At 41.1% G+C, this 17625-nt stretch overlaps 1 protein-coding gene across 2 annotated transcripts in view; it reads right to left on the bottom strand.

Annotated features, from left to right (window-relative positions):
- Positions 1 to 17625, bottom strand: part of lrch4 (leucine-rich repeats and calponin homology (CH) domain containing 4) — a 34272-nt gene that overhangs the window by 8551 nt on the left and 8096 nt on the right. For both annotated transcript variants that reach the window (XM_027134394.2, XM_027134395.2), the window contains exons 2-11: positions 6192 to 6336; positions 5211 to 5340; positions 4786 to 4891; positions 4188 to 4434; positions 3586 to 3682; positions 3377 to 3479; positions 3166 to 3275; positions 2936 to 2991; positions 458 to 586; positions 63 to 140 (exon numbers count right to left, since the gene is read on the bottom strand). In XM_027134394.2, the coding sequence (XP_026990195.1) occupies positions 63 to 140; positions 458 to 586; positions 2936 to 2991; positions 3166 to 3275; positions 3377 to 3479; positions 3586 to 3682; positions 4188 to 4434; positions 4786 to 4891; positions 5211 to 5340; positions 6192 to 6336 (1201 nt within the window). The remainder of the gene's footprint in view (positions 1 to 62; positions 141 to 457; positions 587 to 2935; positions 2992 to 3165; positions 3276 to 3376; positions 3480 to 3585; positions 3683 to 4187; positions 4435 to 4785; positions 4892 to 5210; positions 5341 to 6191; positions 6337 to 17625) is intronic.

The following is a 17625-nucleotide window of genomic DNA, read 5'->3' as shown; positions in this document are numbered from 1 at the left end:
GCTATATATCAACAGTGACAGCAAACACAGCAGAACCATAACGCAGGCCCCGGCCATCTTACCACGAGGCGCTTCCTGTTCCTGCCTGTTTGGCTGTTGCTGCCGACTGACTTCCTGTTTTCACTGCCGTCTTCTGCAAACTGTAATAAAACAGCAAAAAAGGCAAAACTGAGCAAATAAATAGAAGAAATATTCAAGTGTGCTCACTACCTTGAATCTAAACATACATTTACTTTTATTCCCATGACTGAAAAGACTAATTCAGTAATACTGTGGCGTTTTATCAGCCAGTGGAGTCCTGTACAGCTCAAGCTATTGCGACGTTAGGAAATGATATGAAATGATATTTTATATAATGTATCTGCCTGTTCGTTCCAAACCCTTTTTGTCTAGTGTCCTGAAGGGATGTCTTCTCAGTTTTAGATTTCTGCCACCTCCCAGTGTTATGTACACTCACCGCTCTCGCTGTTGCTGCTGCGCACGCTCTCTCTCCTGCCAGAGCTGCAGAGTGCCAGGCCTCTTCTTCTCCTCTAGCGTGGGACTGGACGGAGAGCCTGCATCGGCCGAGTCACTGCCAACACTCCTCCTGCAGAGACAAGAATTACATCCTCAATAGAAATGCTAGAACATCCTGTCAGGGTTTCAGGGTTTTGAGTCTTGTGAATGAATCTAAAAATCTCAAGAAACTGGGATGTACAGTATGTATGTACTGTATATACATGTATATACAGGATGTATGTATGTATGTATGATTACTGTTAAACCTGTTCGCAATCAAGAAATCACTTAAATAAGACCTGACTGACAAAAAGTGAAGTAGACCAAAAGATCCTCAAAAGCTACACATCATGCCGAGTTCCAAAGAAATTCAGGAACAAATAAAAAAAAAAAAGTAATTGAGATCTATCAGTCTGGAAAAGGTTATAAAGTATTTTCTAAAGCTTTGAAACTCCAGCAAACCACAGTGACAGCCATTATCCACAAATGGCGGCGTGACTGGCCGACCAAAATTACCCCAGGAGCGCAGCAACGACTCATCCAAGATGTTACAAAAGACCCCACAATGACATCCAAAGGCCTCACTTGCCTCAGTTAAGGTGCAAGTTAAGGTTTATGACTCCACCATAAGAAATAGACTGGTCAAAAATGGCCTGCATGGCTGAGTTCCAACACAAAAACCGCTGCTGAGCAAAAAGAACATAAAGGCTCGTCTCAGATTTTCCAGAAAACATCTTAATGATCCCCGAGACTTTTGGGAAAATACTCTGTGGACTGACGAGACAAAAGTTTAACTTTTTTAGAAGGTGTGTGTCCCATTACATCTGGTGTAAAAGTAGCACTGCATTTCAGAAAAAGAACATCATACCAACAGTATACTACTGTATGGTGGTGGTAGTTTGATGGTCTGGGGTTGTTTTGCTGCTTCAGGACCTGGAAGACTTGTGATTTATCCTGTGATAAATGGAACCATGAATTCAGCTGTCTACCAAAAAATCCTGAAGGACAATGTGTTCATGACCACAAGCTGAAGCAAACTTGGATTCTGCAGCAGGACAATGATCCAAAACACACCAGCAAGTCCACCTCTGAATGGCTGAAGAAAAACAAAATGACTTTGGAGTGGCCTAGTCAAAGTCCCGACCTGAATTCAATTGCGATGCTGTGGTATGACCTTAAAAAGGTGGTTTATGCTCGAAAACCCACCGATGTGGCTGAATTACAATTCTGCAAAGATGAGTGAACCAAAATTCCTCTACAGCGCTGTAACAGTGACTCATTGCAAGTTATCGCAGACGCTTGATTGCAGTTCTTGCTGCCCAAGCAGTTATTAGGTTATGTAAGTTTGACTTTTTTTTCCTCTTAATTTATTAAAGCCTTCATTTAAAAACCTGCATGTTGTGTTTACTTGCGTTATCGTTGACTAATATTTAATGTTTAAATATTTTGATGATCTGAAACATTAAAATGTGACAAACATGCAAAAAAATTAAAAATCAAGAAGGGGGCCAACACTTTTTCCACACCACTGTACAGTATGCACTGCATGTACTGTATGTATACACAGTATGTATATACATTATGTATATACGGTATGTATGTATGTATGTATGTACAGTATTTATGTATGAATATGTACGTGTATGTATATACCGTATGTACATAAGTATGTATCCATCTGACAGGTTGACAAACAATTCTACATTTTTTGATACTGTTTAAAATTTTAAATTCAAAAAATAATTAAGACAAAACAGCAACAACAAACTTGAAACGCCAGCAAAAAAAAACAACATATTTTAAAATAAGTAACCAAATAAATGACACAAGAAATAGAACTCTAGAGAAAAGCTAAGAAGTTATATTAAGCTGCTTTTTAAAACTGTAGTATGATATGTAAAATGAAGCTCAAGTTCCCCCAGATGATAAACCAAACGACACAGAAGTAATCGAGACTACACAGATGTACATAAAGTGCACATTTTGAGGCAGCTCGTGTCTGTTTATGTGCACATGTATGAGGATGAGACAGTAGACTGGCTTTCACAGTCAGGCAGCCCTGCATTGTGGGAGGACACTAATATATAAAAAAAAAAAAATCACTGTTGACTTTTCCCAGCTCCTCAAACACACACAGAGAGCCTGACCTTGTCAAATATACATGGGAGGTTTGGAGACAACGTGAAAGTAAGGCACAAAAAGTGGCAAAAGAGGAAGGAAAGATAAGAAGAAAAATTGACTTTGTCTGTAATGGTTTAAGGATATTTACTATAAACAGGAATACACAGTAATAAAGTAATACGCGGTAACTATCCATGTTTTAAAACGAAAAACCAGTTTTAGGTTTAATTTTCTTACACAATGGGATTTATTATGGTGTATTGTGAATTCATGAGGATGAGCTCATGCTTCCACTGCTGTGTGTAAACAATGTTACCTGCTTCCAACTGAATCAGGGCTCTGTGAGGGCGTGGACTTGCTTTCAGTCTTCTCCTGAAAGGCACAAAGCAGAAGAACAAATAAGACAACGAGCAGCGATATTCGCTCTAATGTAACGACACGAGTGCATGTGAGACATACGGCAGTTAGATCACAGACACTTTTGACAACCGTGTAAAATATTAAGTGAAGAAAAAAAAAACATGAATGATTAATGTGTCTTCTTGCCTGTACAAGTGATGCCTGTGGAGGACTGGGAGTGTCTGGTTTGCAGCTTTCCTCATCTTCTTCTGTTAAACTGCTGTCGATGAAATCCACCTGCTCCACGTCTCCGTTCACTACGGATCGGGTTAAGGAAAAGAAAGGCGAGACATAGAGAATGAGGTATATTTTAAATGTGCATGCCACGAGAGCCGTTGAAGTGTGAGATGTTTCGTACCTTTGGGTGTATCCGGCAACATGTTCTTCTCGTCTTCTTCCCTGTGCAGCTCACGGGAAATTTCAGTTAATCGCAAAGATCTGTCTGAAAAATCATCGGCCGACTGGAAAGAGACCCGGCATGATGTTAAAATGTGCACATGGTGCAAGACAAAAAGCAGATTTACATGCAATTGACATTTAATTGGTTTCATGCTGCTTCCCTCTTACCTCATTTCCAGACCATCTCTTGCTGCCACTGTCTACACTGTTGAAGCCAGAGTCCAGGCCTCCATACTGACCAGGGAAAAGCTCATGATCTGAAAGACTGCACACAGAGAGAGAGAAAGGGTAGAGAGAGTGAAAGAGAAAGGGAGAGAGATAGAAAGAGAGAGAGAGAGAGAGAGAGAGAGAGAGAGAAAGGGAGAGAGAGAGAGCGGTAACTTGGATCAGTTATCAATCTCGCATTGTTTTCCTAAGCACAAATTCACTCATCCTTTTACTTTAGCTATTAAAAACACACAGAGCATTAAATTGTTTTATTTACTTGACACTAATTTTCCCCTCTGATTTGTGGAAATCAAACAATTCTATGTTATGTGCACTGTGTAAAACACACTTACACCGCACACACTTATTCAGTACTGTTCACGAACATGAAGCGATTTAGGTTCTCTTAAGTGGAGAGCAAACAAGCTCGGCTCCATCAATCAAAAAACTTCGAAGAAAATACTTCTGTTATTAACTTGTTCTTTCCTTGACATCACCAAAACCTCTCTTGTTCACATGTGTTTTTTCCCCCCTCCCACTCATCCTTTCATCCTTGGCCTCACCAGCTGCTGAAGCCGCTGGGCCGCAGAGCTCTCTCCAGCTGGTCCTGGCTCCTTTTGCATGCCTCCATGTTTAGATACTTGAAAATGTGGAACTTCCCTTTGGAGCAGATCTGCGCTGGGGGCATCTGCAGAGGGTTGTTATCCAGTGAGATGAGCTGAAGATGCCGTAAGTGTCGATAGCACACGGGAACGTGGGAAATTCTGTTACAGGACACATCCATACGAACTAACGGCAACTCTGCCAGTTCTGTAGAAGGAGGGTCGAAATAAAAAGGTCACACAGTAATTCTAGTGCTTTTGGAAATGACTTATTTCTTTCACATTACTGTGTACATTACATTACACTGACAATCACAGACATTTTTAGAGCTGGTATCCAATGTCATGGTTATGTGATGTCTCTACCTTGCACGCGTGTGACATTCTCAGAAATTTACATTTACATGTGTTGCATTTGGCAGACACTCTTATCCACAGTGACTTACATTTCAATTACATAACTGAGCAGATGAGGGTAAAGAGTGTGTGTGTGTGTGTGTGTGTGTGTGTGTGTGTGTGTGTGTGTGTGTGTGTGTGTGTGTGTGTGTGATGAACTAACCCTCTGGCAGAGTCGTAAGCTGATTTCTTCTCAAGTTCAGATCCCGTAAACCCTCCAGCTGACCCAGTTCCACCGGCAAACACTGCAGCTCATTACAGCTCACATCCTGTGAGCAGAATATCAGAGCAACTTAGAGCAACTCGCATACATATTTTTAGAAATCCTAGAGCCATTAAGAGTTTGTACAATTAACAGCAATTGGTTAAGTTCGACATGCGCTATGAATACAACTGTCCCTTGTCTCAGTTGCCATTTGTTTTGTAGCCACGGATGATTTTAACTTCTTATTAAAAAAGTAAAAAAATATTCGAAGACAAATAATAAACTGAACCATAGCAGAGAGAGAATCAGCATGGGTGGGTAAGATCAGGACAGGGGGACGAGGAGCAAGAGAAAGCTGACACAGAGTTGCACACTGTACGTACCAGTTGCCGGAGATTTACAAGTCTGTGTATGGAAGCAGGAAGGACTGGTAGCTTGTTGTTGCTGATGTTGAGCACTCGCAACAGCGGGAGCTCGCATATTGACAGAGGCAAACTGGACAGCTGGTTTCGACTGAAACACACAGGAACAATGTGCATGATCATGATTCATTTTCTCGATATAGACATAAGAATTTCCAACAGCTTTTTTGTTGCACTTTAATAACTGGATGCTTTAATAATTATTAGCATCATTAGACTCGATTTAAAGGAGCCGCCACCTAGTATAATGTTATAGTTGCAACTATTAATGACAAGCTTGTAATATCCTTCACTAAAATCAACAAAGGAAGAATTAGAAGCATATTAAGCAATCCAAGGTCAGATTCCATAGTATCAACTCATTCAATGTTTCCAAAAAACTTTTTGGAAATAAAACAAATACGGACGACCCAAACGTCCTTTAAGGAGTCTGCAGAGTCGGAGCTACGTAGCTGCTTATGAAGTTTCTCCAATCGTGATGTAACCTCTCCAGAGTTGATCCATAAAAGACCAACACCCCCCAAACTTTTCCTTCCCACTTTGATTCCATGTTCCACCCATGAGCCAGATCTCCCCATCACATGACAGCTGCTATCTAAGGAGTTTGAACACTATCAAGTTCTTCGGCTGAGATGTGTCAGAGCAACTGCGGGTTTACAATCTGCTGCTCATGTACCATCACCAGGCAGTGTAAAATGCCCTGAGGAGTGCGCCGGCTGCCCTCTTCCACATACAGGATCTTACAAGTACCCTTAATTGGTGTCAGATTCAATCCCAAACATTTTATATCTCATATATGATACTATGAGATCTAAAGCCCTGTGGATAGGAGTGCTTAATAGCTGGCGTTTTAACAGGAAAGACTATGTAGCCTGTGTGTCACACATCGTGTGTGTGTGTGTGTGTGTGTGTGTGTGTGTGTGTGTGTGTGTGTGTGTGTACCTGAGGTTGAGGTAGGTGAGAGCCTGTAGCTGGCAGAGGGTGGAGGGGACTGAGCGCACACAGTTGTGATATATGCTGAGCGTCTCCAGAGAGATGAACTGGCACAACTCCTCTGGCACCTCACACAGCCGGTTCTTTGACAGATCTGTCAAACACAAAGTTGATTAACAAAAACCAGAAAAAAAAAGACAACAGAACAAAACAAGACTTGATTATCCGCATCGGCACGAGGAAACATTCCAATTAAATAAACATAATGTGAAAGAAATCATAAATGTAATACCAGATATGACATTAGCATTGAGTGACAAAAAGCTACAATGAAAACAAAACAGTGACATTACAGCTACTACTTCAACAATGTATGAACATATAGAATAACTTCAGCTAATCATTAGAGACTCATTAATAAACATTACCTGCAAAAAGTCTTTACACTAGCTATGCTTCTGAAAAGTGGCTTGTAGATACACGCATGAGTGTGTGCGCGCACGCTTGTGTGTGTGTTTCCCTGTTCACTCTTTTGCATTAAATGGCAATTTTGTTGAAGTGCAGATAAACTATGCAACGACACAACAACACTAACAGAAAAACACTACAGGAAGTCACTGATGTCACCGTGCTTTGTCCAGAAACCAACTAGAAATAAATGCAAATGACAAGGAAGCATTCAAATATATTCAAAAATATCCAATCAATAATGTTTCAGTAATTGTGGAAATGTGTTGAATAAATACAATTACACTTGAGCAGAAGAACAGTAACAACCTGTGAGAAAAACTGGTCCACCTGCTGGGTTTTAATTGTTAGTCAGTAATTTGCAAACTGTACAGAAGTTGGAAAGCTGAGCTGCAATGTTGATTATGTGAACTGATGAGTACATTATGTCTCCTGTTCCACATTCAGCCACTCAGAAACAAACACCTTAATGCAGTCATGGAATGCGTCTGCCTGCCTGCCTGTCCGTCCGTCTGCCTGCCTGTCCGTCCGTCTGCCTGTCCGTCCGTCTGCCTGTCCGTCCGTCCATCTGACTGCCTGCCTGCCTGTCCGTGTGCCTGCCTGTCTGTCCGTCCGTCTGCCTGCCTGTCCGACTGCCTGCCTGCCGACTGCCTGCCTGCCTGTCCGTGTGCCTGCCTGCCTGCCTGTCCGTGTGCCTGCCTGCCTGCCTGTCCATCTGCCTGCCTGTCCGTCTGCCTGCCTGTCCGTCGGTCCGACTGCCTGCCTGTCCGACTGCCTGCCTGCCTTCCTGTCCGTCTGTCTGCATGTCCGTCCGTCTGCCTGCATGTCCGTCCGTCTGCCCATTCACCTATCTGTCCATCTGCCCATCCAGTTATCCGTCCATTTATATACCCATCCCTGTTTGTCCGCCTATCCATCTGTCTGTCTATCCATCTATCTATTTGTCTCTGTCCGCCCATCCATCTATCTGTCTAACTATCGTCCATCCGTCATCTATAAACGTGATGTCTGAAAGACAAATTTTATTGAATAAAAACTTTAGGATTTTTATGTTTTCTCTTTATCTTCATGGAACACAAGAACATTTGGATTACACTGTGTCACTGATGTAAGTAAAGTTTTAGGGGTTTAAGGTTCCTTGACTTCTTTGTGTTTCAATATTTCATTTAGTACCAAATCTATGATGTAGAATGGGCACTGACTATCCAAACAGTACACTCACTTCAAAAGCACATTCTTTCAATTCTAGATTTTTTTTTATTTACCAGTTTCATTTAGCAACCGTGAATCTTGTTAGACTTGCTGGCTATTGTCTTGCTTTATCAGCACTGACAACAGGGTGAAAAAAGGCTTTCACATCTTTCTCTTTCATTTCTCTGAGCAGCGTCTTGTGCCATCCTTAAGAAAAAAAAGCAGAGTTCCTACTAACCAAGTGTTAGAAGTAGAGAAACCAATCATATGAATTAGTCTGCTTTAATCATATAATTAAAGCTGGTCATCACTGCCTCATGTCACCAGAATTGCAGCTACACAAGGAATTGACCTGTTGCTCTGTCACATGGCAACATCAATGCAAACAATAATAATAATAATAATAATAATAATAATAATAATAATAATAATAATAATAATAATAAACCTCCTTCTATACATTATCACGGTTTGTTTTTAATCAATCCTTAACACGAAATGTTACATCTTCAGTCCAGATTTCCCAAAGCCTCACTCCTACACGCCACACACACATGCACACTTTCTTTCTCAGCAGTTCTGGACACTAGCTCATGGTGTATTTATAGAGAAGAGAGGATGTTAATTACAGGGCCTGAGCAAACCCAGAGCACAATGTTCTCTATATAATGTCTATGTGTATATACATACATACATACATACATACATTATATATGTGTCTGTGTGTGTGTGTGTGTGTGTGTGTGTGTGCGTGTGTGTGTGTGCGTGTGTTAGAATGAGTTAGAGTGAGTGAGAGTGAGTGCGTTAGAGTGAGTGCATTAGAGTGAGTGAGTGAGTTAGAGTGAGTGAGTTAGAGTGAGTGAGTGAGTTAGAGTGAGTGAGTGAGTTAGAGTGAGTGAGTTAGAGTGAGTGAGTGAGTTAGAGTGAGTGAGTTAGAGTGAGTGAGTGAGTTAGAGTGAGTGAGTTAGAGTGAGTGAGTGAGTTAGAGTGAGTGAGTTAGAGTGAGTGAGTGAGTTAGAGTGAGTGAGTGAGTGCGTTAGAGTGAGTGCATTAGAGTGAGTGAGTTAGAGTGAGTGAGTGAGTCAGAGTGAGTGAGTGAGTTAGAGTGAGTGAGTGAGTGAGTTAGAGTGAGTGCATTAGAGTGAGTGAGTTAGAGTGAGTGAGTGAGTCAGAGTGAGTGAGTGAGTGAGTTAGAGTGAGTGAGTGAGTGCGTTAGAGTGAGTGCATTAGAGTGAGTGAGTTAGAGTGAGTGAGTGAGTCAGAGTGAGTGAGTGAGTGAGTTAGAGTGAGTGAGTGAGTTAGAGTGAGTGAGTGAGTGAGTTAGAGTGAGTGAGTGAGTGCGTTAGAGTGAGTGAGTTAGAGTGAGTGAGTGAGCTAGAGTGAGTGAGTGAGTGCGTTAGAGTGAGTGAGTGAGTGAGTTAGAGTGAGTGAGTGAGTGTGTTAGAGTGAGTGCATTAGAGTAGGTGCGTTAGAGTGAGTGAGTTAGAGTGAGTGAATTAGAATGAGTAAGTGAGTTAGAGTGAGTGAGTGAGTGCGTTAGAGTGAGTGAGTGAGTGAGTGAGTTAGAGTGAGTGAATTAGAGTGAGTGCATTAGAGTGAGTGCGTTAGAGTGAGTGAGTGAGTGCGTTAGAGTGAGTGCATTAGAGTGAGTGAGTTAGAATGAGTGAGTTGTTTGAGTTAGTTAGAGTGAATGAGTGAGTGAGTGAGTGAGTTAGAGTGAGTGAGTGAGTTAGAATGAGTGAGTGAGTGAGTGAGTTAGAATGAGTGAGTGAGTGAGTGAGTTAGAATGAGTGAGTGAGTGAGTGAGTGAGTGAGTGAGTTAGAGTGAGTGAGTGAGTTAGAATGAGTGAGTGAGTTAGAATGAGTGAGTGAGTTAGAATGAGTGAGTGAGTGAGTGAGTTAGAGTGAGTGAGTTAGAGACAGTGGGTCTTCATCCTACTATGACAGGTTTTTTCAAAGAGATAGAGACAGTAGGGCAATGGGTAAAAAGTGTCTACGTGTGTGTGTGTGTGTGTGTGTGTGTGTGTGTGTGTGTGTGCGTGTGTGCATTCTAGCTCTCTTTAGATATGCACTACATGTCTTTTGTTCAGCCATTTCATTTGGCAAGGAAGTGCTTCCCACACACACACACACACACACACACACACACACACACACACACTCCCCATCCAACTCATAAGAGACTGTGAATTCCCAGGCGTAACACCCGTTTCCCAGCCAAACAAGGGAGAAGGGAGAGAAAGAGAGAAACACCGATGTGCCCAGCATTAGAGTAACAAACAGCTTTCCCAGTGGAAACTGGAGAATGTGCACCATCATATCGTCACTTATTCAGCATTAACAGCGATGAATTAGTGCTCAAAGATTACAAACATTAAAGTGGGTAAAATTCAAACACAGATATGCAGAGATTGTGTTCACTGCTACGTGGCATCAGCTGCCGCTTCATTCAGATGTTCATTGTGCTGCATGGATTTATTATTTTTTTTATCTTGTTCATTTACACTATATCATCTGCTACAGTTCATCTGCTACAAACTTCTCCCTTTTATTGTGTCCATAAAGCTTTCACTTCTCTGTTTGTTTGCCAATGTGTCAGAGTACATCCTCTACCTATTTCTTTCCACTATGTTGCATTTCTTTGTATTTCTTAGTGTGAACAAAAGGCTCGCATTAACAAAGACAGATTTGAACGGTTTGAAGGTTGCCAGTGCAAAAAGGAACGAGTGCGTAGATAAGCAAGTACGTATGCGTTTAGATTTAAGCCGTCTTCATCTCTCAGTCTCAAAACTGCCACTTTTTTTCATGTTAAATGACTGTTTAAATATTTAGGCTCCTACAAGACTTGTTACTCCAGCAACCAATCAGAAATCAGTCGAGCCAAACCTGGCACACTCGCTGTCCTCATAAAACATACCTAAATTACATCCTTGGAGACGTCCAAGAACTACGTAATTAAACTACTCGTAGTACGAACACATGATGAGAATGAACACATTAGACAGTTATATAGGCTTATAATAAATTAAGAATAATAGAAAAGCAGGCAGGTTGAGACAAAGTTATGACTCATTGTTTTTCGTTCCCAAAATGACCCAACCTTTTTACTGTGTAGCCTAACAAGGGAAGTAGCAGAAATCAAAGTAAACAGAAACAGAAAACATATCCATTACAAATGCAATTTACATGTTCGACTACATGCATCTTCTTCTTCTCCCTGTTCTTGAACGTACGATTCCCTTTTAAACACACGATGTTAAACGGCGCACTGCAAAACACCTCCTGAAATCGAACTTAAGAATGCTAATCTGGGTAAGACTCGCCAGCGCCACTTCTATTTTAACACCGTCTCAAGCACTGGAGTTTTGGTGTGTATCCGTGTGTGTATGTGTGTGTATGTGTGTTCCGTATGTGTCTGTGTGTACATTTGGGCGTGTTAGTTGAGACATACACACAGCAGATGCAAGGCTGTCTTATGTTACACTGGAGAGAAGTAACTAGCAAAAACTACTTTATAACAATGATACAGTGTGTGTGTGTGTGTGTGTGTGTGTGTGTGTGTGTGTGTGTGTGTGTGTGTGTGTGTGTGTGTGTGTCTGAGAGAGAGAGAGATAGGGGGACAGAAACACAGAGTGGAGAGAGAGAGAGAGAGAGAGAGAGAGAGAGAGAGAGAGAGAGAGAGAGAGAGAGAGAGAGAGAGAGAGAGAGATCCAGTTTGTACTAAATGTGAGAGACAGACAAAGAGAGTGGGCAGCAGACCACCTGTCACAAATGCAAAACACACACACACACACACACACACACACACACACACACACACACACACACACACACACACACACACACACACACACACACACACACACAGTAAGATTAGTTAAAGCTGATTAGCAAGTAGGATAAACTCCCGCATGCCCATAAATAGGCACAGACACACACCTGGGAGTGCCTGTGCTAGAATACTAATCACATACAGTATGACCTAACCCAATCATTACACACACACACACACACACACACACACACAGCTCTGATTCCACCCTCCTGCTTTAGTCAGAGTTTGTGTCTGTGTGGGTTTTAAATTTTAAGTCAAAGTCATGCGTTTATGTTTTCCATTCAGTCTCCCACCTGCATCCAGACAGATGCGATCATGAAACCTGACGCTGGTTGTACGTGTTTGTGTGTGCAGGCCAGATTCACAGGGGTGATGCGTCATGCACAGAGTCACTGTTTTGAAAAGTGAGAGGAGGGGTAGGGAGACGACAGGAGTGAATGAGTAACAGGACCGGGACAATGCCGGAGAGTGCATGAAAAAGAGCACTGAAATGAGGCAGAAAAGAAGAAAAGGAGAAGGACAAAAGGAGTGAAAGAACAAAAACACGAGCCAGCATGAGTCGACTGAACTGCTGCTCCATCACTGTGATGTGCGAGAATGGAGCTGAGATGTGAACGTGTTCTGAGCAGCAGGCGGGACTTACGGTCCGAGAAAACACTTATTCATCCTCAGCCATTCTGCTCACTTCATCACTTAATCTTTAGGACCAAAAAGTTAAGTAAACTTGCACACGTCCTTAAAGACATTTGTCTGATGTCTTCAGGAGGTAAAATAATGAAGCAGATCATGTCATGACCTTGTACATTTTATCACTTACTGTACTTTCATTTAAACTGCTGTAAATGAACTAATGAATAAAACACAACAAATCTACAGAGAGTTTAGAGAGTTAAGAATGTTTTATATAATAATAAAATTCAATTCATTTTTTATTTGTATTTTCTCAAAGCAGCTTTACAGAACATAAGAAACACAAAACAAAAGAGTATTTTATCCGTTTATCCAAAAAAATATATAAAATGCATTTCTTTCGTTACATCCATGAAAGACGTTTTTTATGTTCTCATTTACGTTATAGGAGCTAGCCTGGTATAAAACAAAAACAAAAAACCCCATACAACTGTTAAATTCATGCTACTGAATATCCACAAAGCTTTAGAAAGTCTCCTTTCAAAAGGAGATCACGTTTTAATCGCTAAACGTGAAGCGTCAACTCCGTTAAATTACAAGCTTCCAATTCATGTTGTATTCAGGTACCCAGTTGCGTCCTCCGGTGTCTTATTTTTGGTTTAAAGATGTATAGATTAGAAAGTTAAACCCAAAGTTTATAAAGAAGAATAGACAGTTAGACAAAATGCTTCTCTGAAAGCAAACTGGTTATATGACAATAATGTGGTTGTTAGCAAACATCTATACAAGTTCATAATAGGCCTTAGAGTCAAATTCACTAGAGAGGGGTTTAGTCACATCTGTGGGGTTCTGTCTTTCTCTGGAATACCAAAATAAATTTCCCAGGAGCCCTCTTCATGTCTGGGAGTGTCCGGTGCCATGTGTCTGAAGAGCTGCTGTTAACAGCACCGGCCTGTCTTGCAGCAATGTGTGTTTCATGCTGCTGCGTGCCAACTGAAAAGCACCATAAGGCAGCGTCCTGCACAACCCCCAGACATGCAATGAACAGAGGCCCTACAACCATGCCCGTGTGTGTGTGTGTGTGTGTGTCTACAGTACCCCTGCACTCAGACTACACTGTATTCTTTGTCTTTACTGTCAAAGAGATCACGTAAACATTTAAGAAGCCTCTCTTTCGCATTAAACCCTCAGTCTAAGTGTGTCTTTTTTCCCCCTGGTATTCAGAGCCACTTAATATGAAAAAAAAAAATGTCATGACAAAATGCATCCTCTCACCGCCTATGCAAAGTCTTCCGGGTGGCGTTTGAAGCGGAGAGCGATCACTACCTGGACAGCACCGACTCCCAGACACTCTCTCTCTCCAACTAAACCATGAGCTCTGGTTCACCAACGCACACGACATGGTAGAACTGGTGTGATTAATCTAATCTGACCTGCTACACCGTGGCTCAGGATCAACAAAGAACAGCCTCAGGACTCACTGTTCTTCTGCATGAGCCAGGCCTGGCAAGAGAGCCACCGGTTGACTGAATGCTTCTCAGAAAACATGCTTAAAGCACAAACAGGTTCATCCAGAACGCTTTGTCTCTCATGAGACTCCATGTTGTATGCTGTATTTTATACCACGGTGCTGTCGAATTCTCTAATCTGATTGGTCGGTCAGGTTTGGATCGTTTTCCTTTCTCTGCAACCCCTGACAGTCGTGCAGGCTTTAAATCAAATCACGGGTTTTTATTGAAGTTAATAAACGTTCTGAAGCGTTTCTATAGTAACGACTCACTCGCAGGGGATTGTGTCTATTCTACAGCTTACGGAGAAAAGAAATTCAATGGTACGGAGATTAACCTTTGTTTTTCAGCACAGGAAAGACTTTCAGTATCTCAGTAACATTTTCTTTTGTCTTATACGAGAGAGCTATAATGCAAGTGATAACAGGAATGAACATTTTCATTTTATTTATTAGATAAGAATTGTGTAATGAATATCGAGTGTATAACTGCAGGACAATTCAGACTCTGACTAAAAGAATATATTTTTTTTTTTTACACAAATGGAGAAAATTATTCGACTTAGTAAACATTCAAAGGTCTAAACACCCCCGTCTCTCTGTATGACGCTATCATTCAGGTCATTTCTAGTAGAGTTAAGTAGATTAAATCGTACATAGTGTGCGTGTGGTTGGAGGATGTGTCCTGTAACCATAACGACCGAATCACTTGCATCAAAACAAGAGCGAAGCTTTAAAACTGATATCTGTTCCTCCACTATAACGTGTGGCCTGCTTGATTTTTTTGGTTCGTTCGAACGAAAACAAAGCGGTGACGGCGGTGATAACGGTGGAATAGCTGCTATTTTAAGTAGAATAAATTTGCCATAAATAGGAAACAGATGGGCTTCAAGAACAAGCATCTTGAGCATGAAAGCCACATCATAGCTCAACATTCCAGCCATAAAAACAGGTCCAGTGCTTGTCATGTTTTAATTAGGTGCTGATATAAAACTTGGAAAAGATACAAAGAGTGTTTAATACCAAAGCAATGCAGCACGTTGCACTGGAGCTCTGAAAAACAGACCAGACACCAGAGTGACTTTTTACTGCTTTAATCCTTTAGCACTGGACCAGATAATCTATGCCAAAGGTCTGGTGTGGCCCTATATCCATCCTCACATACACACACACACACACACACACACAAAACACCCCCAGCATACACACACACACACACACACACCACCCCCAATCCAGCACGCCCTGTAGCTTCTCTAATGTCTAATGGGAGGTGCTGAGTGCACCATCTGGGCACACTGGAGTCAAGGCAGCAGGACAATAAAGAGCTTTTAGTTACATAAGAGAGCAGGCCAGCATATATTATTCAAACCACTATTCACTCTCTAATGATGCTAATGCTGCTGTTAGTCTGGAAGACTATGTCTAAACTTAAGCTAAAGGGGTGTGTGCTGGATTGGAAGAACGTTACACAAACAAAATAAGCACGGTACAAACCACGAGCTCAGATGTTTTCATGGTCACATATACTACAAGGTTTTTGTAGCATTATTTTTCTCACCTCGTTTCTTTGTGTGCAAAAAGTGTCCCCTTTTCCACCCTCTAAAACAGGCTGTTTTTATTACTGTTTCTTTAAGACTGCTAAACTTCACAAGTAGTTAAAGACTATTGTGCCCCATCTGTGCCACCCTTAAGACTATAGAGGATTATAAATCTGAATTGGGGGCATTGGAAGACTTGATTATTGCTGCATACACATTACATCAGAGTGGAATACTTTTCTTCACATATCCCAACTGAGGAGGTTGTAGTCAGAGTGCAGAGGCAGCTACAGCATGATACAGGGCCCCTGGAGCAGGGAGGGTTAAGGGCAGCTTGGCAGTCCTGGGGCTTGAACTCGCCTGACAAACCCATCAACAACCCAGAGCCTTAACCACTTGAGCCACACAATTTAATGAAGTCTAATTCTACCATTGTTGACTTAATTATATAAATAGCAAGCAGATTAACAAGGTAGCATCAGATCATGGAGATCATACTGAATAATCACGAACAGGTATTCGATTAAAATTATACTACGTATTGCTTGCGGTTTCTGGCTGTTGTGTGTGTGTGTGTGGGGGGGGGGGGCATAAAGCATAATAAATACTCAAATATCCACTGGAGTATTTAAATGTTGGCTACTTAAACAATTAACCGTCTGTAAGCTTTATTAAAAACCACTATATTTAACTTAATCTGTCTGTTACGTTAAGCACAAACCTTAATCCCCATGACAAATCTGTTTCAAAATTGGAAATAGAAGAAATATCTTTAACAAGCGACAGCACTGTTGAATTACTGAATGTGACTCAGAACGATGAACTTTCTACAACAGCACGATGTGGTGAGAGATTCTGACTGCCAGGCAAATTACACTATAAAGTTGTACAGATATCTATAGTAAGGACACAAGCTCCAACCTGCAAACTTGCTCATCATCAGTAAGTTAATGTTCATTTAAGATGATTGGAAGGTGTCTCCAGTTCCAGCACTTTAACAGTCAGAGGTAAAGCTGGAACTTAACGTTTTCAGACACAGAAAGATAAATCGTGTTGTGGCAAAAACCCCATGACAAACTGTATTTTTTTTTAATGATTCATTTTAAAAGAGAGGCTGGTGAGGGATTGTTATTTTACAGTTCCTGTAACATGTGATAACAGGAACTCGTTGGTTTTGTAGGCTTTTTTAAAAGAAAATATAAACCGACAGAAAAGTGAGACTTATTTTGCTGTAATAAATTGTTAATGCAGGAAATTGCTGAAGTGTATGAGGAGTAAATCACTAATGGATGTGCTGTTATTAGATAACCGCATCACACCACCGGGTCATTGGATGTTTTCCTATAACTTCATGCCCCGTCATGTCAAAATCCTTACATCATTTATATATATAGAAAGATAATAAATATAAATGAAACATCTCCGCCTCTCAACCACTGACATATTGCCACACCTACACACACACACACACACACACAAGTATATTTCTAATATAAAAGAAGCATTAAGGCCAATCATCAATAAATCGATTGATAAGGTCTGGTCCTAATTTCCAGTAAAGCACAATACAGGGCCATTATCTCCTGTCTAAACATGTAACACTAAAGAGTCAAAGTGCTGCCACTCGGTCTCTGCTGAAGTGATGGATATTATTAGTCTCTATGAAAGCTACTTCAACCAAACCATGATGCACAAACCCCTTTACGTTTTAAATGGACTGTTATTGCCTAGCAATACTGTGTTACAGCAAGCCAGCAAACTATTTGTTAGTCACATATGATCCTTTACCTATTTAGCAATCCCCAGACAAAGGCATGCAAAATGGCAACCAAATAAAACAACCGGTCTGAACGAATAATACTTCCTGAAAAACACATCACTCGTGATTCATTCTATACTAGTTCTCAAAACAACCACCAGCTGAGTTGAGGGCATGTGGTTGTATGGTATGTCAAAAGATAACTGGTGTTAAATAAATAAACAAACAAAACAAACAAACAAACAAAAAGGAAAGAGACACGCTTTGCTGCGTCGCCCCAATCTCACCATGGAAATAAGCTGAAGTACATAAACAACTGAGCCTCGTGTACCAGTAAAGCATCAGTTTTCGGAGGAACTGAGATTTGCCTTAGGCTCTTCACCGCTTGCAAATTCTCGGTTATAAAGGAAGTTACCTGGCATTTGGGATTTTTTATTTCGTTTTTTATCCACCAGTCCAACATGACAAGTTTATCTGCTTACGTGTACAACTAGAATGGGACTTTTCACGTA

This window comes from Tachysurus fulvidraco, chromosome 1 (genome assembly GCF_022655615.1).
Source record: "Tachysurus fulvidraco isolate hzauxx_2018 chromosome 1, HZAU_PFXX_2.0, whole genome shotgun sequence".
Lineage (NCBI taxonomy): Eukaryota > Metazoa > Chordata > Actinopteri > Siluriformes > Bagridae > Tachysurus > Tachysurus fulvidraco.
Note: the sequence above shows the minus strand (reverse complement) of the source record. Positions and strands in the feature narration are given on the sequence as shown.